We start from the raw sequence: 24,398 nt of genomic DNA on the forward strand, positions 1-24,398 counted from the left end.
GTTTTCGCCCCAGGTTCTACACCCTATGGCCACCACTGGCCTTATCCCAGCTCTAAGAGTGCACCCAACCGATGTCTCTTCCTGTCAAAATCAAAGAAACTTGAACATTATAATTCATTTTATGGTTTAAATAACCAATAATACCTTAAAGTGTTATATCTCACTATGAGATGTCCATTTTAGAAAGGATTAAAGATTCTCCAATGGCTCAGCAGGTAAAGAATCCGCCTGCCATGCAGGAGACGTGGGTTTGATCTTTAGATCAGGAAGATTTCCTGGAGAAGGAAATGGCAACCTACTTCAGTATTCTTGCCTGAAAAATCCCATGGACAGCAGAGCCTGGGAGGCTACAGTCCATGGGGTCACAAAGAGTCAGAAATGACTGAGTGACTGAGCACAAAACCCATATACTTAATGAATAAAAGACTACCTGTAAAACTTCAAAGATTCAGCTCAAAAGGGAAGAGGTATCTGAGAAAGCTGGGTGGGTAAAAGGCACTGCTTTCGAATCATTGCATACAGGTTTCAGCTACACTGGGAGTGAAGCTGGTCTGGGTGAATAAAGTGGGTTAAAATCTGGCTCTCTGTGTGAGTACGGGTGTACATATTAATTAGGAGCAGAACATGTTCTCTAACCCCTCCAAACACGGCCACTCCACTCAGACCTCATAACATGCTGTGGATTGGTTGTGGAAGGACTTGGGAAAAACAGGGCTTTGAATTCCCCCTCCTACATAGAACCCAGGAATATTTATCCAAAGTCGAGCCAGGGTGGCTGGCCAACTCCAAAACCCACAGCCTGGGGCTGATGAACCAGAGCACAGACTGCCCAGTGAGACTAGTGCCCTTCTGTTAGGCGGTGGCGCAATCCTGTGAAGCCCCCTCGGTTCAGATCCTGGGCCCTCATGACAGTCCCCAGTGGTGCAGACCAGGGGGAGGGCATTAGGAGACTGCTCTGCTGGCCAGTGTTCTACGGGGAATTCTAGCAGGACACGACATTCTAAAGCTGCTACTTGAGCGACGTGCTCAACCATGCAACAGAATGAAATCCCTCTCTAGTCTTTTCAAGTTTTTCCTAAGTCCGGTTTTCATTCTGGCTATGAATTAAATTCTGACGTCTTAAATCATGCAGAAAAGAAGAAAGGGGGGGTGGGTAAGAAGTAACTGAATTTATTAATTATATGGCACTGAAGCTCAGCTAGAAAGCAAGAATTACATTTAAGTTTCTCTTCACAAGACTTATGTAGGTTACCATTAGTAACAGAAGAATTTTACTTTTCATTTTATTCAAGCTGAAAAGAAGCTGAGCCTTAAACTCTGACTTCACAAGAAAAGAGATTCTTCTGGGGGGAAAAAAATGAATAATCAGTCAAGCAAAAAACAAACAAGCACTACTCACCCATCACGCAAAAGGATAGCTTAAGAGACTCACTTGTTTAGTGTTTGAAAATATTTTCTACACACTGCTTTGTAAATTATTTTCTTGTTGGTGTGACACATCCTTTAGTAACAATCCAGCTTTTCCTTGGCTACCTAGATATATTTCCATAGTTTCTACCAAAACAGATGGCTTTTTCCTGTATGATTGCAATTATCAAAAAGTAGCAGGCTTATTGACAATAGTATCACCCTTCATACAAATAGACGTGTTGCTAACGCTCTGGACACTGTATAGGCCAAACAGAAAATCTCATTCACGTGGGCCTGACTAATTTTGATTTTGTGATTATTCAGACTGAGGCTGAGCTGAAGTTTACCTCTGGGACTGAGAGTTTCATTGAAACTTGGGAGAAATGTGGCTGTCTCTTGGGGACTGGTGGCCAGGACATAAATATCCCAAACCAGGAATTTTCCCTGATGCAAAACAAAACAGAACACAAGTCACTGGGCACGTCTCACACATCCCACTCTCAGTGTGCCCTTCAGCAGGTTTGGCAAGTAACCTTTGGTTGTGAAGAAAGGAAGTGGTACTTCGCACGTGAAAAATACAAAACTGATGAATAAAGGGGGATTTCAATCTGACTCAGAGGCTTCACGGTGGGGCATGTCAACTAATACATTAACCAGAGGCTACTGTCGCCTACCCATTAGAAAGCAGTTCCCTCAATTTATATGTACCATTTGGAGCAATGAAACTTTCATTTTATAATATTCAGTAATTTGAACACTTCACTGATTGAAACTTGCCTTTTAAGGCTCCTTTTCAAGTGTAGGATTACCACATAAGAAAACATTGGCAATTTTTAAAAATTTCAACATATAGTGATATCTTTATGATACTATTTTCTAAGAGAGTAAAAGGAGGATGATCTAGTAAGGTTCTGTGTATGAAAGTATATTGTAAACTTCAACTTCTTTATATAAATGCTTGTTAATATTTTTTTTTCTTACTCTTTCAACAACCCTGAAGATTTTCAAAATTATGTTAAGTTTTAACAGTAGAAACTTAGGTAAAGTCAGATGGAAAATACATGTTCTAATTATTTAAAAAGTATGCCTAAGTAGCAGCCCATACATAATCTCATGAAGATTTTATGCTTCTTAGCCTCAAGAAACATTTTTCCTTTGCTAAGACACTTATAACTGGGCAATGACCCTCGATCCCCTATTATAAGGACAATTTTTTTGTAAGAAATTCTCAGTGTTTTTCAAGAATCTCAGAAATTCAATTGAGCCAGTTTTATTCAGCAACCTGTCACAATCACTTGGGCTTAACAACAAGTTTTTCCTCCTTTTCTACTGATTTCAGACTAGAAGAAGAGAGCACCGCTAGAGCAATGCCCAAGAAGCTCAGAGGAGAGATCTCTCAAGAAAGCAAAGTAAGTCCAATTGTTTGTTATTTAATGGCAAGTTAATTTTGGCATGTTGAGAACTAGCTCATCACACCCCACAGATGGAGCATTGTAAACAGAGGAGCAAAGAGTAAATTGTAGTATTCAGTGCCAGCGTAGTTAAGGGAGTGGCAAAGAGCACAGGTTCTGGAGCCATATTGCTTGGTTCAAATAAATACAAGCCTTAGCACTTCAGAGCAGTATGACCTAGGGCAGCGAGTGGTTTCCAACCTTTTTTGTACCAGGGAACAGTTTCGTGGAAGACCATTTTTCCATGGACTGGGGCGGAGGTGGGGTGGTGGTTTGGGGTGGTGGTTTCAGGATGATTCAAGCACAGGAGGGCTTGTGCTCTTATGAGAATCTAATGCTGCCACTGATGCGACAGTAGGTGGAGCTCAGGCAGTAACATGAGCAATGGAGAGTGGCTGTAAATACAGATGAAGCTTCACTGGCTCACCTGCCACTCACCTTCTGCAGTCCGGTTGTTAATAGGCCACAGAACGTACTGGTTTGTGGCCTGGGGGTTGGGCACCCTGACCTAGGGCACATTTCTAAACTTCCCACTGCCCAACTTACCCTCTCTGTAGGATGTAGGATGGGAATAATAATGTTAGGGACCTCAGAGTGCTGTCATGATGATTAAATGAGTTGGTATGCATTCAGTGTTTAGCTCATAGTAAACATCTGCTAATTATTATCACTTATCACTAATTATATGGAAAAAATTAGAGCAAAGATGATAGGGACAAAGAGGCAACACAGCACAAAGGACATCCCATTTTGCCAAAACTCTTATCTTTCTGATGCTCCCCTTTATCATGCCAGACACATAACCGATGCTTCAGATCAGATCAGATCAGATCAGTCACTCAGTCGTGTCCAACTCTTTGCGACCCCATGAATTGCAGCACGCCAGGCCTCCCTGTCCATCACCAACTCCCGGAGTTCACTCAGACTCACGTCCATCGAGTCAGTGATGCCATCTAGCCATCTCATCCTCTGTCGTCCCCTTCTCCTCTTGCTCTCAATCCCCCCCAGCATCAGAGTCTTTTCCAATGAGTCAACTCTTCGCATGAGGTGGCCAAAGGACTGGAGTTTCAGCTTTACGATCATTCCTTCCAAAGAAATCCCAGGGCTGATCTCCTTCAGAATGGACTGGTTGGATCTCCTTGCAGTCCAAGGGACTCTCAAGAGTCTTCTCCAACACCACAGTTCAAAAGCATCAATTCTTCAGCACTCAGCCTTCTTCACAGTCCAACTCTCACATCCATACATGACCACAGGAAAAACCATAGCCTTGACTAGACAGACCTTTGTTGGCAAAGTAATGTCTCTGCTTTTGAATATGCTATCTAGGTTGGTCATAACTTTCCTTCCAAGGAGTAAACGTCTTTTAATTTCATGGCTGCAGTCACCATCTGCAGTGATTTTGGAGCCCAGAAAAATAAAGTCTGACACTGTTTCCACTGTTTCCCCATCTATTTCCCATGAAGTGGTGGGACTGGATGCCATGATCTTCGTTTTCTGAATGTTGAGCTTTAAGCCAACTTTTTCACTCTCCGCTTTCACCTTCATCAAGAGGCTTTTTAGTTCCTCTTCACTTTCTGCCATCAGGGTGGTGTCATCTGCATATCTGAGGTTATTGATATTTCTCCTGGCAATCTTGATTCCAGCTTGTGTTTCTTCCAGTCCAGCGTTTCTCATGATGTACTCTGCATATAAGTTAAATAAACAGGGTGACAATATACAGCCTTGACGTACTCCTTTTCCTATTTGGAACCAGTCTGTTGTTCTACGTCCAGTTCTAACTGTTGCATCCTGAACTGCATACAAATTCTCAAGAGGCAGATCAGGTGGTCTGGTACTCCCATCTCTTGAAGAATTTTCCACAGTTTATTGTGAGCCACAGTCAAAGGCTTTGGCATAGTCAATAAAGCAGAAATAGATGTTTTTCTGGAACTCTCTTGCTTTTTCCATGATTTAGCGGATGTTGGGAATTTGATCTCTGGTTCCTCGGCCTTTTCTAAAACCAGCTTAAACATCAGGAAGTTCACGGTTCACATATTGCTGAAGCCTGGCTTGGAGAATTTTGAGCATTACTTTACTAGCATGTGAAATGAGTGCAATTGTGCGGTAGTTTGAGCATTCTTTGGCATTGCCTTTCTTTGGGATTGGAATGAAAACTGACGTTTTCCAGTCCTGTGGCGCCTGCTGAGTTTTCCAAATTTGCTGGCATATTGAGTGCAGCACTTTCACAGCATCACATTTCAGGATCTGGAATAGCTCAAATGGAATTCTATCACCTCCACTAGCTTTGTTTGTAGTGATGCTTTCTAAGGCCCACCTGACTTCACATTCCAGGATGTCTGGCTCTAGGTGAGTGATCACACCATTGTGATTATCTGGGTCATGAAGATCTTTTTTGTACAGTTTTCTGTGTATTCTTGCCATCTCTTCTTAATATCTTCTGCCTCTGTTAGGTCCATACCATTTCTGTCCTTTATCGAGCCCATCTTTGCAAGAAATGTTCCTTTGGTATCTCTGATTTTCTTGAAGAGATCTCTAGTCTTTCCCATTCTGTTGTTTTCCTCTATTTCTTTGCATTGATCGATGCTTACAGCTGAGTAAACAAATAAATAAATCAATCCCTGACTCCTTAATGAATCAGTTTTTGACTGTGAACACATTCTGCTCGCTCCTTTGGGCCTTAACTTTTTCATTTCCAAAGTTACCAACAGCTGCCACTTGCTACCTCAAACTGATGATCATCAGTGTAAGGAAAAAAGCAGACCATTTCAAACTTACTGGTGGGATATCAAAAGTCAATGACTTTTTAAACCAACTTTCCTTTGTTACTGAGTTCATATGAACACAGTCAGTAATACGGGAAGGATACTCCATAATATCCTGAGTTCTGTTTCCTTTCAAAGAAGTCTTCTGACTCCAGCTAGCCAGAGGGAATGTGTGGACACTGTGCTAGGCCCTAAGAGATGGCTGTTCAAACCTCAGTGTGCAGAGGAACTTCCTGGGGGAAACTGCTGACTTTTCAATATCTATGGACATACAGAAGGAGCTGTCCAACAGAAAGTTGAGTCTATGTTTTCATACGCATTCTAGAGCTAGGACTGACTCATCAACATATGTGAGTTGCCAGCCGGAGAAGTACCATACAGGTAAAGTGAATAAAGAAAAGAGTGGAGAACAAGATAAAGAGGTGTACCAGCATTTGGGAGGCAGCGTGAGGAAGGAGCCCTAAAAGACGAGGAAGAAACAAAGGCCAAAGAAGGCCACAGAGGAAGAGCGTCTTGAAAAGCCAGTGCACAAGAGTGTCAAATACCAGAGAAAGATCCAGAAAGCTAAAGACTGAAAAGCATCCAGTGGCTTTTGTAATGAAGAGGGCACTACTATGTCACCTTTGTCAGTGAAGCTTCAGTGAAGTTGTGGAAGAAGCATCCGGGCTGCAGTGATTGAAGGAATGAATAAGAGGGGGAGGAAATGGAGACTGTAAACACAGGCAACCTTTTCCAAGAGCCTGGTTGTAAAACAAGAGAAGGAACTATGGTGGTGGGTAACGTGGGTGTCTCTATGGAAAGAGTCCATATCTGATGGGCTATTCCATTTTCTCTTGTAAAGAAGAGCTGATGAAAGTAGGGGGCTTGGGTTTGGGCAACGACACAAAGGAGGCCCTCAGCAAATACGTTCAATGGCTGGACAACCAGGAGATGAAGAGCACTTACAGAAGAAAGTGAAAGACAAGAATACATGGTGAAGAAGCGAGCCCTTGTTGCTGTGTGGAGGAGGGGCAAGACGAGAAGTCAGGACTCTCAACACTCTAGGTGAAATGAGGAAAATAAGACACAAGGGGAAAGTCAAGAGATGTGAGGGTGAATGTATCTGGTGCCGCTGATAGGACTACTGCAGCTTGATTAAAACAAGAAAATTATAAATAGACTGGTAAGGGTCAAGGTCCAGAGGAGAGGGAGGGGAAAACACTGCTCCAATCAGAGAAAGATAATCAAAACACGGCATGTCGTTCATTCTCCTTGTGCTCATTTTAAGCCTACTGTAACTCCTCTTTACCTTCATACTCTATTCCTTAATTCGGACTTTTCTGCTTAAAGAGAAAAACATACAGTTTTGATCCTAAAATGTTCCCTATCATGTAGGAGAAGATGACTTCCAATTAATTGGCATTTGGGGCTTGGTCCTCTCAAATCTTCAATTCAGCATTAAAAATGCCTGCTGAGCACTTTGGTTATAATTTTTGAGACAACAATTAAGACTCAGGAAATAAAGGCTCCTTAAGGGAAAACATGATTAAAATGTTTTACAATTTAAATATTACTATATTTGAAATTAAAAGACACTTACTCCTTGGAAGAAAAGTTATGACCAACCTAGATAGCATATTCAAAAGCAGAGACATTACTTTGCCATCAAAGGTTCGTCTAGTCAAGGCTATGGTTTTTCCTGTGGTCATGTATGGATGTGAGAGTTGGACTGTGAAGAAGGCTGAGCACCAAAGAATTGATGCTTTTGAACTGTGGTGTTGGAGAAGACTCTTGAGAGTCCCTTGGACTGCAAGGAGATCCAACCAGTCCATTCTGAAGGAGATCAGCCCTGGGATTTCTTTGGAAGGAATGATGCTAAAGCTGAAACTCCAGTCCTTTGGCCACCTCATGCGAAGAATTAACTCATTGGAAAAGACTCTGATGCTGGGAGGGATTGGGGGCAAGAGGAGAAGGGGACGACAGAGGATGAGATGGCTGGATGGCATCACTGACTCGATGGACGTGAGTCTGGGTGAACTCCGGGAGTTGGTGATGGACAGGGAGGCCTGGCGTGCTGCGATTCACGGGGTCGCAAAGAGTTGGACACGACTGAGTGACTGATCTGATCTGATATTTGTATTAATTTATCCATTACTATTCATTATTTGCAGAAGACCTGGAAATGGAACACCTAGAGAAAATCCTGTTCATAATTAAAGTTGCCAAAGATTCACTGTGGATGGTTTCTCCTGTTAAGTAGCAAACCATTTATATTGTGAATTTCCTGGGTCACCCATGATCCAAGCAAAGCGAAGCTCTTGATGATAAATTCCAAGTTATTAATCACAAAACTCTGTCACAATCTTCCCCTTGTTAGATCTCACTGTCTACAGAATGGACAGCATGATTTTCTTCTCCTCTCATAAGAGCTACTAACCTGCCTGGGAGATTTCTAAAAGTCCCCCTGATGGCACACTGAATTCCTGTGTTCTTTTCCTATTGTGCTACTAGGGAAAGCCCCCTGAATTGCTCCAACCCACTGGTGCTCCCCTCTTGCTTATAGGCCCTCAATCCTTAGTGTACCTGCCACATAGTTAAGTGTTTCACAGGCTTCCCAGCTGGCCCAGTGGTAAAGAATCTGCCTGCCAATGCAGGAAACTCAGGAGACAGGGGTTCGACTCCTGGATCAGGAAGATTCCCCTGGAGAGGGGAATGACTGCCCACTTCAGTATTCTTGCCTGGAGAATTCCATGGACAGAGGTGCCTAGTGGGCGACAGTCCATGGGGTCACCAAGAGTCAGACATGACTGAGCACACACACGTGCACGTGCCCACACACACAGGCGCAGTATGGCAGGTCAGGTTCACAAGTGTGGGTTTTATCTCACTAGCTAGGTCATAAGTTCTTCAAGAATGAAGACCTTTTTCCTTTTCTTCACATCTTACCCAGGACCTCACGCTAGCTAGGTATACAATGGATGTTTAACAGCTACCTGGTTAATCTATTAACTGATTGGGTTCTAAGTTTGAGAGTGAATGGCATCAATAGGCCATGGATTATCATCATTGTCAGAAATTTCACCTAAGAATGAGGCTGTTTGCAGATCAAATCACTTGTTCTAACATGACCTGAACTGGCCTGTTGAAGTAACAGATAATGCTGCAGAAAAGCTGGTCCTTACAAGTTTTGTTTTTCTAGCTTGCTTTGTCAATGCATTCCACAAGAGGTGAACTCCTCATTCCTTCTGCTCAAAAACATATTTAAAAAATGGTCTTAAAGAGATCTGGCACCAGAGAGAGAAGTTGGCCAGGCCCCTCTCTAGGAACTGAGAGATAAAAATCAGTGACAGATGACAGAGTATCTTTTTATGCCAGAACTCTCTGCAAAAGAGCCCCACAATACAGAAACTAGGATTTCATTCCACACACCGAACCTCAGCTACCCCTGGGTGGAATCTGGAAATTCAGAAGGCCATGAGCAAAAAAACAAAAGCCCTCCAAATCAAGCACTAGCTAGGCAGGGCCATGGTCAAAAGGAGACCAAGTAGATAGCTGCCCAAAGTGGGATTTCACCAGCAACAGGAAACCACATTCCAACTCTACTTTTAGGTCCTCCCTTATGTAAGGCTCCACATTCCATTACCTAGATTCACCACTTTAATTAAAAATGTATCTCTGTGTAATACAACATACAGTCCCAAGGAAGGTAATGACTGGGGTCATTTACACGTCTGTATGAAAGCAAAGAGTGGGCACAAGTTTGGCTTACAGGCAAAGAGGAACACTGAGTACTCAAGAAAGCCCTGAGTGGAATGAACATCTGCACCTTGACAGTCTTGCTCAAAGCCTGGCCTGGAGTCACATCACTAAAACCAGAATCAGGGTTTCTACACATTAATGGGATGGCAGGTGCCTTTTTTCACCAGACCATTGTTAACAGATCAGGATGGTACAGGGAAAACTCCTAACCTTTAATCCCGTCCTCTAGGTTCATGGAATTTAGCAATAAGAATACACAGAAGAACTGTACAAAAAAGATCTTCACGACGCAGATAATCACAATGGTGTGATCACTCACCTAGAGCCAGACATCCTGGAATGTGAAGTCAAGTGGGCCTTAGGAAGCATCACTACGAACAAAGCTAGTGAAGGTGATGGAATTCCAGTTGAGCTATTTCAAATCCTGAAAGATGATGCTGTGAAAAGGCTGCACTCAATATGCCAGCACATTTGGAAAACTCAGCAGGGGCCACAGGACTGGAAAAGGGCAGTTTTCATTCCAATCCCAAAGAAAGGCAATGCCAAAGAATGCTCAAACTACTGCACAATTTGCACTCATCTCACACGCTAGTAAAGTAATGCTCAAAATTCTCCAAGCCAGGTTTCAGCAATACATGAACCATGAACTTCCAGATGTTCAAGCTGGTTTTAGAAAAGGCAGAGGATCATATCAGATCAGATCAGTCGCTCAGTCATGTCCGACTCTTTGCGACCCCATGAATCGCAGCACGCCAGGCCTCCCTGTCCATCACCAACTCCCGGAGTTCACTCAGACTCATGTCCATCGAGTCAGTGATGCCATCCAGCCATCTCATCCTCTGTCGTCCCCTTCTCCTCTTGCCCCCAATCCCTCCTAGCATCAGAGTCTTTTCCAACGAGTCAACTCTTTGCATGAGGTGGCCAAAGTACTGGAGTTTCAGCTTTAGCATCGTTCCTTCCAAAGAAATCCCAGGGCTGATCTCCTTCAGAATGGACTGGTTGGATCTCCTTGCAGTCCAAGGGACTCTCAAGAGTCTTCTCCAACACCACAGTTCAAAAGCATCAATTCTTTGGTGCTCAGCCTTCTTCACAGTCCAACTCTCACATCCATACATGACCACAGGAAAAACCATAGCCTTGACTAGACGAACCTTTGATGGCAAAGTAATGTCTCTGCTTTTGAATATGCTATCTAGGTTGGTCATAACTTTCCTTCCAAGGAGTAAGTGTCTTTTAATTTCATGGCTGTAGTCACCATTTGTAGTGATTTTGGAGCCCAAAAAAATAAAGTCTGACACTGTTTGCACTGTTTCCCCATCTATTTGCCATGAAGTGATGGGACCGGATGCCATGATTTTCGTTTTCTGAACCAGAGATCAAATTGCCAACATCCGATGGATCACTGAAAAAGCAAGAGAGTTCCAAAGAAACATCTATTTCTGCTTTATTGACTATGCCAAAGCCTTTGACTGTGGCTCACAATAAACTGTGGAAAATTCTTCAAGAGATGGGAATACCAGACCACCTGACCTGCCTCTTGAGAAACCTATATGCAGGTCAGGAAGCAACAGTTAGAACTGGACATGGAACAACAGACTGGTTCCAAATAGGAAAAGGAGTACGTCAAGGCTGTATATTGTCACCCTGCTTATCTAACTTATATACAGAGTACATCATGAGAAATGCTGGGCTGGAAGAAGCACAAGATGGAATGAAGATTGCCAGGAAAAATATCAATAACCTCAGATATGCAGATGACACTACCCTTATGGCAGAAAGTGTAGAGGAACTAAAAAGCCTCTTGATGAAAGTGAAAGAGGAGAGTGAAAAAGTTGACTTAAAGCTCAACATTCAGAAAACTAAGACTATTGCATCCGGTCCCATCACTTCATGGGAAATAGATGGGGAGACAGTGGAAACAATGTCAGACTTTGTTTTTTGGGGCTCCAAAATCACTACAGATGGTGATTGCAGTCATGAAATTAAAGGCGCTTACTCCTTGAAAGGAAAGTTATGACCAACCTAGACAGCATATTCAAAAGCAGAGACATTACTTTGCCAACAAAGGTCCGTCTAGTCAAGGTGGACTAGTTTTTCCAGTAGTCATGTATGGATGTGAGAGTGGGACTGTGAAGAAAGCTGAGTGCCAGAGAATTGATGCTTTTGAACTGTGGTGTTGGAGAAGACTCTTGAGAGTCCCGTGGACTGCAAGGAGATCCAACCAGTCCATCCTAAAAGAGATCAGTCCTGGGTGTTCATTGGAAGGACTGATGTGAAGCTGAAAACTCCAATACTTTGGCTACCTCATTCAAAGAGTTGACTCATTGGAAAAGACCCTGATGCTGGGAGAGATTGGGGGCAGGAGGAGAAGAGGACGACAGATGATGAGATGGCTGGATGGCATCACCAACTCAAAGGACATGAGTTTGGGTAAAGTTCGGGAGTTGGTGATGGACAGGGAGGCCTGGAGTGCTGCGATTCAAGGGGTCGCAAAGAGTTGGACACGACTGAGCGACTGAACTGAACTGAACTGGACTGAAGGGAAGGGTGGAGTCCCGAACCTCTAGGCTGGCCAGCAGGAGGAAATGCTATAGTAACAGAACCAGAAAGCCCTTACTCTCAATATTTTTACTAGTAATGGGCTAGGATCTGCAACTTCCTTGTTCTCTTTACAGCCATCTCAATCTGAAGAAGATTATTCAGGAAATTTGAACAACAAAGAGTTATCTATTTTAATCACTCTTCAGAAAAGTATCTCTGACTTTTCTTAAAGACTCAGATGTTCCTTGTACTTGTCAGAAAACAAATGTGGCTTAGGTCAGCATCTGGAATGGAGAAAAATATACAACCACACACACAAAAAAGATAATTAAATTAATAAGGAATCCTTTTCAGACATAACAGCCCATAGGCCAAAAAAAATGTTTTCAGAACTATCCAGAACAAAGTTATAGAAGTGACTTAGAAGCTAAATTTAAGTGGATTAACTGCTGGAGGGCACTATTCAGGAGACCATCATGACCTGTGGGCCATGCCAAGAATGACATCCCAAATGGTTGATGGAAGAACCCATGGATAAAAAACGTACAAATAAAAAATATGTTGCAGGTTTAAAGGCAGGTTTATCATTTCACTGCACATTTAGAATCTACGGCTGGGTTGTTCAGCTATTCTGAAACAAGACCCCTCAAAAAGATGCCTTGCTGGTCATCCACCCCAACCTCAGATGCATTGCAGAAATCCTTTCAAAATATACACAGCATGTGATCAGTTTTCCTTGATGACTTTCAATGACCAGCAGCTCAGTATTATGGAAATCTGCTGGTTCTCTTGATGTAGAATGCAAACTTTCACAAAATTCTTCCTTCTATTAAAGTCTGAAATCCATCTCCTACTTTCCCAACGTCAGCACAAAACAGAAATTATGTGCCTTCTGCGACATGGTGGCCTCTCAGCTACACAAAGGCCATTACCATGTTGCCTCTAACTAGTCTTCTCCAGTCTAACTATTTCCAGATGTTTTGGCTTCCTTCTCATCTTGGTCACCCTCCTCTGGATAAATATTAGTTTATCAGTGACCCTCCTAAAATGGGAAGCCCAGAGCACAGTAACATTATAGCAGAATGATGTGGGTTTAGTCTAACCAGAAGAGTTCAGGGGGACTACGGCTGTACGTACCTAGAAGCAGCAACTGTGGTATATGCTTCCTCAGGGCTCACTGCTGCTGCTGCTGCTGCTGCTGCTGCTAAGTCGCTTCAGTCGTGTCCGACTCTGTGCGACCCCATAGACGGCAGCCCACCAGGCTCCCCCGTCCCTGGGATTCTCCAGGCAACAACACTGGAGTGGGTTGCCATTTCCTTCTCCAATGCATGAAAGTGAAAAGTGAAAGTGAAGTCGCTCAGTCATGTCTGGCTCACTAGGAAAACCCAATCCCCAGGATTTTCTCATAAAAGCTGCTATGAAGCCAACAGCTCTCATTCTATATATGTGTAATTTTGACTTAAAAAAAATCAGAACCTGAAACGTATCTCTATTAAATGTTATCTTAATAGTCTCAGGCCATCAAACCAGTTTTCCAAGACTACTATGAAATCACATTTTTCAACTATGATTTTGACACCAGACACATCCAATAAAAAACCATGCCTCGAGAATAACATGACAACCAATTGCCCAAAACCCAGCTTAAGAACACATCACAAACAAAACAAACTTCTAGTGTATACTTCCTTAATTTCATCGCCTTCCTTCCATGCTTCATAAAGGCAATGGCTACGAGCCTGAATTTGTTTGTCACTCCTATGCTTAAGGACTGTTTTGAATTTGAGTCCATCACCAATTATATTTGTTGTATGAAAACCTAATAAGCACACAGTCTAGTCTGTCTTCATTTTAAGTAATTCAAATGCTGAATAAAGCAGCACTGTCCTCATCTATCAGACTGGTAATCCCATCAAAACAATGAGGTGACTCAGGCATGACTAATTCTTTGGGAATCCTTACTAGCTCTCAGCAAATAAAGTATGAAGTACTTGCAAGTCGTATATCAGATGATCCAGTCTGAATCAACCAATATCAACACAAGTGTTTGGTCACTGATAAAAATATGCCTTTCTCTCTCTTTTGAAATCTTTCTGCAAGCTTGGAGGATAACATTCTCATTCCACACACCCTCCAGATTATTGACTTGGTTCTAGGCTAATCTGGGTCCATGGGTTTGCCTTTATCCAGAAGAGACAGTATTCTTTTTCTGTTACCTCACCTACATCTGGCTTCAGGGCCTTCCTTCCAGTTTACTGGTAGAGATAAAATTAAAGCAGGAGCTAAAAAAAAAATCTGTCCTCTTTCTATCACCACTATACTATCAACCCCTTCCTCTCTCTAGAATTTTTCTTAACAAGCAAACTAAGGGGCTTTTATCTGCTATTTTATAGTCAGTGTTGTCCCCATTATACAGACTGACAGCCTGAAGCACCTAGGGGCCCCCTACTCACCCCACGTTAATCTGGGAGGCTTTCTCCCACACATTTTGGCTTGTGTACAATTCTTCAACCTCCCTCTCTTCCTGTCAATCCAGGCTCCTCTCATTTCACTCTAAAGCCTACAGCAGAGTAGCTGCAAGGTGGCCCTCCAGATCTCTTGACTGGACAGCAGTCATGGAGGAGGAGTTCAGAGTCCAGGAAGGTCTCAGGTCATAGGCTTATAAGGCCAAAGAAGACCATGACCGGTTTGATCCCTGGGTTGGGAAGATCCCATGGAGGAGGGCATGGCACCCCACTCCACTATTCTTGCCTGGAGAAGCCCATGCACAGAGGAGCCTGGCAGGCTACAGTCCATAGTGTCACAAAGAGTAAGACACGACTGAAGGGAATGAGCATACAGCACAAGGTCCTTCAGTTGACAGAAAAGGAAACCGAGGGTCAGAGAGGTGAAGTCAAAGCAAAAGCAAATGTCAGAGCTCACCTTAGAGCACAAGATTCCTCAAAGGTAAGGAAAAACACAAAAATGGGCTGAGCCTCCTTTCTACATAACCAGTAACCAGTAGGATATAAATATGGCTCCAATATTGTAGGACTAGGAGTCCCTTAAGTACTTCATAGATACACAGATCTGCTAAGACACAAAATGTCTCATTTCAAAGTTTCATTTTGGGGTTAATAATTCAGTCTCTGAGACCAAACTGGGGCTAGGCAGAAAAAGGTACCAAAAAGGAAAAACAAACCCACAAAATCCACAGCTGCTTCACCATGGAAAGAGATTACAATTTATTTGGAAGGAATAAGCATTGAGCATATAAATTACAATAAAATACAATAATGATGAATAACAAGATAAGAGGTTTAAATTAATGGTAGAGCTGTTCAGGGGGAGAGCGGATTAGGAGCTGGGGTAGAGAGAAAGGGAGATGGGTATGTCTTCTTTCCCAGCAGTGTCTCAGCAGCCTTCTGTCTCATTTCTCTCTCTATAAAGCAAAACCTGCCTTCTACTTATCTACAAGGATTCTGGGAAGACATAACAGATAGAAATGTACAGCCTGGGAGGAAAGTTCCTAGTATTATAATCACAAATAAAGGTGGAAGCCAACTATGGTCTACTGTAAAATCCCCAACTCTGTACTACGGCAAATAAGATCTTTCAACTTCATAACATGGGTAAGGAGTAAAGTGATAATCCTTGCATTATGCAACTTTCAAGGAAAAGAAAACAAGAGTCACTGTTATTTCCCAATATCACTGGCTTAACAGGCCTACATCTTAGTTTTTGTACTTCCAACCCCTCCTTTCTAAGACTGGTACAGTCAAAAGGTTCCATGAAATATTTTAAAAATACATAAAATGCATATTTTTCCATTTTTGTTTTGGTTGTTGACTAGATGTTTTAATATCGCAACTAAAAAAATTTCCACTGCATAGGTTGCTATGGGTGATTTCCACTGCCACGTGTTTAATTAAGATTGTATGGTTATTTGTACCTCAAAATTTTTCAGAAAAAGAAAAGCAGATTTCACTGAAAATTTACCTTAAGTGAAAAATGATTGAAACAAGTTGGGGAAAAATATACTGAAAGTCATTTGCCATGAAAATAAGTCAAAAAGGGGGAGGGTGAGAGATCCTTTTAAAAGCATCCCAGAGTGAATAGAAGGCAATGGAGGTATTTCTCCCACTGGGGATTAGTGCAATGAGTCTGATGCTGAGACCTCAGTTCTCTGCAACAGAAGGCACTTTCTGCCTCACACACACAGGTGCCACACTGGTCCAGGGAGGGTACAGAGCCTTGTTCAAGAGTCACAGCTAGTGAATAGTGGCAGTGCTTAGTAAGAACCAAGTCTCTGTTCAGGACCCCATGCTCTATCATCTAGGTTTGGGGCATATTTGGTTTCCTACTGCTCCATTGATTCAAACTCGAAACTTGCTTGTGAATTTCCAAGGTGTATATCCAGAGATATTTTGGTCTCTAGAAAGCCCCAGACAAGTTGGCTCAAACGAACTATATTCAGGGAGCTAGTTGGGGTCCCTTTTAAAGCAGGAGTCACTCTGCTTTGTGGATTCTGAGCTAAAGGGTGAATGGCCTTAAGTTGAAGTTATCATCTTTGCATGGAAAAGATCTGGATCCAGCACACCACTGGGGACATAAAATATACTGGATTCTTAAAAAAAAAAAAACAAACTTGTAAACAAAACACTGGAATTAACATGATCATTTCTGATTCCAGATGATGCAACAAATCATAGCTGCACACACGCATAACTGTGGAAGATCCAAACCAGAAATTTCTAAGATTTAAGTTAACAGAGACATAAGCTTAGATTCCCAAATGTGGAATGAGGGACAAAGATACAAGTAATACAAACACCTCATAGAGAGGAAGGAAATGGCAGGTAAGTATATGTAAATTCAAAGGGAAATAAAAAGTTGTCATTTGAGCTTTTAATTTTCTCATTGTACAACTGATTCACTTTAGCACAGTTAGAGCAACCTTTGTAATATTTCCACTAGCCGAAAAATTTCTCTTCAGCTAAACTCAGAGTATCTGAGAGCCTGATTAATATCTCTTCCAAGAACATGAATTAAAATTAGCAATGCAACAAAAATAAAACACTGCCCATCCACTTGTGTGCATACAGCCACCTATTTGGCTTATCCTAAGTCAACGCAGCCCAATCTTTACCATGATTAGAACCACAAATACCACCTGGACTGGCAAGTTTTCTGATCAATCTTTCACTTTCTTCATGAATAATTTTCTCAGAAGTAGTTTATCAATAAATCAAATGTGTGCAGTTTTACCAAATTCACTATTTTTAAAAAATCTGTTTATAGTTCATCTCCCCAATGGGATGTGGACCTTTTAGAGTAGTACAAGGTTGTCCCGGCAGTAGGTTGATGAAACTGCAAACTGGGTTTTCTAACTTTAAAATGAGGATCTTCTCACTATCTTTTCAAGAAAGCAAAGCCAGCCTTCTTTTATCCTGGGCCATAGACGGACCCATTACCCCAAGCAATGATCCCACAGATGCGAGTCTGAGAGAAAGGGTGCCCCCAGGCAGGCCACCGCCACCCCTGGAAGAGTGAGGTCAGAAACAGATCGCACTGCTAGCGGGGCGCACCCTCCACACTGGGACTTCAGCCTGCACTCAGATTCACTGACTGCATGTAGGCTCCGAATGGCTCCTAGGTGCATGGATTTCAGGGCTCTTGGACCTACTCAGTGTAGCTACAGCTCTATACTATATACAAAAGGGAGCTGCATGTTTTGCTGTAATTGAAAAAGAACACCCTTCACTCTTGACAAGCCCTGCAGTCTGGGTTTCATCTTCCAACTCTATAACTGCCGTGCTCTCTGAACCTCAGTTTCCTCAACAGGTAAAGAGGGGTGTAACACTTTCTCTCGGTGTCTCTATACGAAAAATGCCCAGTTCGGTGCTTGGCCAACAGTGGAGGCTCAGCAAAGGTTGGTCTGCTCCCTACTGACTTCTCTGCTCAGAATACTTTCTTGCTGTTCTCTGCATTCCTGGATCAAAAGCTACTTCTAATAAACCTCCCGAATAGTCTAACCAAGTTCCAAGTATGACCCTACTACTGTACAGTTTATTAAAATCATCTCTCTCTGTGTGGTTCTGATCATGTTTAAGTTCTCAAATTTAATCTTGCTACTCAAAGTGTGATCGGCAGGCCAGCAGCATCAGTATTACCTGGAAGTTTGTGGGAAATGCAGAAACTCAGGTTCCACCCCAGGCCTACTTAATCACAATTTATGAGACCCCCATCTCAAGTGATATGTTTACATATCAAAGTGCTCTGAATATAGGTGTAGTAGTATAAGCATTCTGTTTATAAGTAAACTAATAAATAACAGGAAGGATACTTTCAAAGTAGTAACTTCTGGTTTCTAGGATGTAACACATGTCAGACTGACTGATGATAACCTTCCACAAACTGAATGTTTTCAACACAGGATGATGAAGTTCTAAAGCCTATCTTTGTTTTTAATGTACGCTGTCATTCTGTATATGGGCCTCCCCCCACCATCAACTTTCTGAAATATTTTTTAGCTCTTTCCAGTTATATGTGAAAGTACAATTTTTAAATGCTCCTGAAAGTAAAATTTATGACCCAAATTCCTCAAATGAATCACCAAATGCTGGATATGGGAGGCTGGTAACTCTGTGTATCAGGAAACAAAAACCAATCTGAGTGAGTCATCTCTGTGATCACAGATAACACAGCCACAGCCAGGCTTGGTGCAAACAAATGGCTACAGCAATCACACACCAGAATCTCGTGTTTAATGGTTTCTCACATTAAAGTGCATCAGTCAGCTCTGTGAAACCAGGAAGTGGAACCCAGGACACCACATAAATAACAAGTACACTCGCTTGAGTTGGTTATATTTCATCCTTCTGCTCTAAATCTATTTCAATTTTTGGCAGATATATAAAAATGAAGGTGCTGTTTTGTCAAGAGGGAAGCAGAAAGGTAAAAAGGTAACTAAAGCTGACAGGACTTCAGAAATATCTCATAAGAAAATTTCAGTACTTTTCAGAGGCCTATTTATTGAGGCTTTTGATCCAAAACAAAAAAGGTGATCAGAAGCTGGTAAATGTCATTACACTGAGTGCAAACTATAATTGTTTCCATCTCACTGCATATTAATTTTGACTGGGTTTTTAATTTATATTATCTATGTATCAAGAAACATTTACCTTCAAGTTTTTACATTTCATCAATGGAAATACATGTTTATTTAGCAGTAAGAGAGTACATATGGTAAAAAAAAAAAAAAAAGGGAAAGTAGCAGCTGGCAAGTGCCTCAAAACAAATGAAACAGAGGACGTGGTAACAGGCTATAGAAGCAGAAATGCCTATTATCATTTGATTCCATGCATATTCTTTATGCATGCTTTTTCTCAGACACTCCAAGCTTAAAGAGGAGATGAGTGGGAAGTAAACGCATGTTACACAGCATTGCCATTTAGATGCTACTCCTTGAAACTACCCTCCAACTCCAGAGTGAAGAGCCAGGTGTCCCCTTAAGCCCAGGGATAGGGGTGTATGCCAGAACTGAGCCTGCCCCGTGCTGACCAGGCACAGGGATAAGGCTATATTTATCAAAAGGGGGTATCTCCTATCAACACCACATGCCCATTAGCAGGCAGGACTCCCAGGGAACACTTCTTAAACAGTAGATAGGAGCTCCTAAACCCGTAATCTGAAAAAACTGGAGGCCAGTAGGAGGCAATGGCAGTAATTCCAGGCCTCCACCTTCACAAGCACCCTCCCAAAGTTAAAAAAAAAACACAAAAACTATAATTTCTGAAATAGAAACAGGATTAAATAGCCCCATACAGCCCATGCCACTCCCATTATTTGTACACAGCATACACTACCTCATAATGAAGGGAATAAAAGGTGCCATGCTGAGAGCGGAACAGGTGCCATCCATGGGGGAAGGGTAGAGTCTCCCCAACACCAAAAGTAAGAGAAACATGCTGGGATGACGGTTTAGTTCTCCTGTATCACTGAAAAAAAGAAAGTATTGTACATAAAAGGTTTAAGACTTGAGGCGGAGGCACTGTCTTCAAACATTTTTCTCATTAAATAATTACATATTGAGTTGGCCAAAAAGTACATTTGGGTTTTTCATACCATCTTATGGAAAACTTGAATGAACTTTTTGGCCAACACAATATATAAAGTGAGACTATGATCAGGGATAATTGTCCTTTTTTGCATTTCTTTCCTCCACTTACTTCATATCTTCTTACTGTACAAATAAGGAAGAACTACTGGCAAAGCCGCAGACTGGGCTTTTGCACACGATTCTCTTCTCAAAGCGTATTATTTGATAATTAGAGTTTTCTGTTTTGATTTGAGCTGTTCAGACAGTAGAGAGATACCTGTTCCAGAGTATGAAATGTGAAACTTTCAACATCCAAATGTACTTAAGAAAGCGTGAACAGTCGCTTACCAGGGCCAGAAAAGCCGGTCTGCACAAATTACTGTCAGGAAATGTATCATAAACAGAAGTAAAAATTCATTGATGCGATTTTATTTTCTCATTACAGACAATTGGTATAAATTCATGCCAAGTGCAAAAACTGCTGAAAGAATAAAATGGCCCATGCTCTAAGATGTCCATACCTAAAATTCCACTACCAGCCACAGACTGTGATGGAAAGGACAGCAGTGAACTTTTTTTTTAATCTGCCCTGATTAGAGTGGAAACCCTCTTATCAGCTTTATTTTGTGTTTCCAGGGCCGCTGGCCATCTTCACTCAAGTGGAACAGTATCATTTCTGATCATACATGACCAGATGAGTCAGCTGCAATAGACCAGTGATTAAAAAAAAAAAAATGACAGGTGTGTGTTAAAGCAAACTCAATGTGTAAACACACAGGCTCTTAAATTTAAGGGGAAGAAAATGATTCTTAGAAGAAATCACAATATGCTTCTAAAAATCTAATTCCTGTAAAACATCAAAAACTTTAAAAACAGGATTTGTAAAAAGGTAAAATAAAATCTAAAAACCTGATTTTATATAACTTTACAGGTACAAATCTGCTACAGAGCATCAGGCAATACGATGTAATAAAGAAGCAGGTTTTTAAAAAAAAAAAAAAAATCCATCTATGTTACAAGGAAGGAGCTGATTAAAAACTGCTGCCTGGAGGGAAAAATCTCTAAGTAATTCACATCCTTGATTCCACTTTGGCCCACCCTGTTCTCTTCTTACCTGTCCACAGTACTGGCCACGCTTTCCAACTGTCTGAGAAGAAAGGGATAGAGTTCAGGGAAACGAGAGAAAAATTCGCTCCCTGTCATTCTGTGGAGGTAGAAAAGGAGATAAATTATCATTTATTTCCTCTGAGTTGATAAAGCCTTTTTACTTATTCATTTTTTTAAAGAACATCAACTAAGATCATTTGTTTGAATATTTAATGAAATAAAGTTAAGAACAAAACTTAACATCTGAAGAATTTAATTTTTTGGATTTTGGAAATGCTCTTAACACAAGGAAGTTTACCTCAAAATTTAAGATTACATATACTTATAGGTCTTCAATATTAAATTCTGACAGGGAAGAAATGTGCAATTTGTGAAAATGCCAAATTTCCACAATTGATTTGGACCATGAGTAGAATCAGCACCTGGTTGACTGAGACTGATTCAGCTTCTGTAATAAGCACAAATGTAAAACAAGGTTTCTCCAAGTTGGCATCAATGACATTTTGGATGAGATAACTCCTTGTTGCGGGGGGCTATCCTGTGCAGTGCAGAAGGTTTAGCAGCTACCCATGAGATGCAGGTAGCACAACACCCCTCCCCACACCAACTGACAACCAAAGATCTCTTTGGACATTGCCAAATGCACCCTGAGAGGAAAAGAAAAGTTCCCAGTTGAGACCCACTGGTCTGGAGCATGATCATCAGAAGGCATGGCGTGTAAGGTTCTGGAGTGCCAATTTGCGAGGATTATCTTCTCCTCTTTACAAACAATTGCTCTCTGCACGGACAAGATTCTTGAAATAGTTCTTTCAACTGTACAATCGACAAAAAAGCCCAAGCTAAATATGGCACTTGGTTAAATACTGTGTCTCCAAAACTATGAAGGAACTACTCTGAAGGGGTGACACACATATTCCCAAACCTGCCCTTTTATCAACTCTAGATGCATTCTCCTACTAATAAAGATCCCAAATACCATTTTTCAAAACTGGAAGCGCATTTTACACACAGTGAAATGCTCAAACCTTAAGTATACCATTTGGTCAATTTTCATAAAAGCATACACTTATGTAATACACCTCTATGAAGCCTGAGGAGTTTTCCATCATTCTAGAAAGTTCTCTTGCTCCCCTTTTCCAGTCAACTTTGAATCCCCAAAGCAACCACGAATTGATTTCTATCACCACAATTTGGTTTGTCTATGCTAGAATTTCATATAAATGTAATAATGCATTACTTTACTTTTTGGGTCTGCTTTTTTCCACTCAGCATAAAACTTATGATGTTCATTCATGTTATTCAATGTAGCAATAGATTGATTCTTTTTGTTGCTTTGTATTCTACTGCATGAATATACAAGTCTGTTTATCCATTCTTCTCTTGACAGACACGGACTGTCTCCATTTGTTGGCTTTCATGAATAAAGCTGCTATGAATATTCTTGCACAAGGTTTTTTGTGGACATATATTTTAATTTTTCTTAGATAAATATCTGATAATAAAACTGAAGGTTAATATTTTAGAAAACTGATGGTTTTCCAAAATAATTATAATATTTTATGCTCTCAACAACAATAAGCAAGCATTCTAGTAGGTCTATATCCTTTCCAACATTTCCTGTTGTCTTTTTTTTTCCATTTTAGCCATTCTCATGATTTTGGAGAAGAGTGATTACTTTTATTTATTGCATACTTTTAAAAAAATTTATCACAGTATAATTGCTTTACAATCTTCTGTTAGGTTCTGCCGTACAGTAAAGTGAATCAGTTATAAGTGTACATATATCCCCTCTTTTTTAGATTTTCTTCCAATTTAGGTCACCACAGAGCACTAAGTTCCCTATGCTATATAGTAGGTTCTTATTAGTTATCTATTTTATACATAGTAGTGTATATATGTCAATCCCATTCTCCCAACTCATCCCACCCTCTTTCTTCCCTGCTTGGTATCTTAAGTTTTTTTTCTACATCTATTGCAAACTTTTTAAACCTTACCACAACTTTATAAATTTCTTTTTATAACTACTTCATATTCAGTAAAATAAAAATTTTTTGAAGTCCTTACTCATTTCAAATTATAGATTTATTGAACATTTATTGGGCATTTTATGTAAAGAAAGCTCATTTCCTTCTTTATACTTACATATTTTTATGGGAAAAATTAATAAATGTTAAAAGAAACAGACTGCCCAATGCCTCTCCTCATAGAAAACTATGCAAAAGTATCTTGGCTTTCTCCTTTATAAAATTCAGTGAATTCAAGTACACACTTTTTGTTCGACTTTTTTCCATCAACCAATACGCATATTACAAATACTGTTGTGCACCTTGATTTTTTTTCATCAAAACTGTATCTACAAAATCATTCAATATCAGGCACCCTGATCTATTTCTTTCCATTTAATGACTGCAGAGTAAACCGTATTATAGCTACGTGTGACTTAATCCCTAATGGTTAGGGCTTTTGGTTGTTACCAGTCTCTTGCTGTTACAAAGGATGACATGTATAAAATTTTTAGTTAAAAATGCAAACCTGGGTTTTGCAAGGTCAATGTTTTATTGAGGGGGAAGACAAACCAATTCCCCTACAGGCTATGTCACATTCTTTACCATCTCCAAGCAAAATGGTTAAGAATATCAGTTTCCGTTTTTAGTGGAGTCATTTAAAGGTAAAACTCTAGGAGTTCAGTACTGGGATACCTGAGTACTACCTGCCCATACAGAACATCTCCATCTACACAACAAAGCCCGGAGGACATATCTTCTCAAAGAATCAGTCACTAATCTCCAGCAGCCTGGTATCTCTTGGGGGAGTAACAAAGATAAACATTCTCACTTAAGTAGACCATATGCTCGTTATCACCATCATCTAGAAACTGCCTTGATAAATAACTGGCCCTGTTGACCACAATACTGCCAGAGACAAGGGCTGAGGAGCTACTATTCTAAAATGAAAGTCTTTTTTTGTTTTGCCATGCCACACAAGCTTGTGGGATCTTAGTTCCCCAACAGAGACTGAATCCAGGTCCTCAGCAAACAGAGCACCGAGTCCTAACCACTGGACCATCACGGAATTCCCTAAAGTCATTGTTTTAATGGAATGAAAGCAAATTACCTCATTCAGTTACTTTAGCAAACATTTACCAACCATTTTATCTTGGAGGCTATATGAAGAAGGTACATTACTCAAAGTTAACTATTTGGTGAATCTTTTAACTAATTGTTTTGTTCTTAATAGCCTGGTGTGTTTTGACTAAATCTTTAAAAAAATATTCTGTTAAAATTACTGTATCCCTGCTTGGTGGTGAAA

General features: G+C 40.9%; 1 protein-coding gene across 6 annotated transcripts in view; it reads right to left on the minus strand.

Annotated features, from left to right (window-relative positions):
• THADA (THADA armadillo repeat containing) overlaps positions 1-24,398 on the minus strand; it is a 334,534-nt gene that overhangs the window by 171,048 nt on the left and 139,088 nt on the right. For all 6 annotated transcript variants that reach the window (XM_055539939.1, XM_055539943.1, XM_055539942.1 and 3 more), the window contains 2 exons: positions 21,097-21,186; positions 19,750-19,881 (listed from right to left, as the gene is read on the minus strand). In XM_055539939.1, coding sequence (XP_055395914.1) covers positions 19,750-19,881; positions 21,097-21,186 — 222 coding nt within the window. The remainder of the gene's footprint in view (positions 1-19,749; positions 19,882-21,096; positions 21,187-24,398) is intronic.

The sequence above is a fragment of the Bubalus kerabau genome, chromosome 11, assembly GCF_029407905.1.
Source record: "Bubalus kerabau isolate K-KA32 ecotype Philippines breed swamp buffalo chromosome 11, PCC_UOA_SB_1v2, whole genome shotgun sequence".
Taxonomy (NCBI): Eukaryota; Metazoa; Chordata; class Mammalia; order Artiodactyla; family Bovidae; genus Bubalus; species Bubalus kerabau.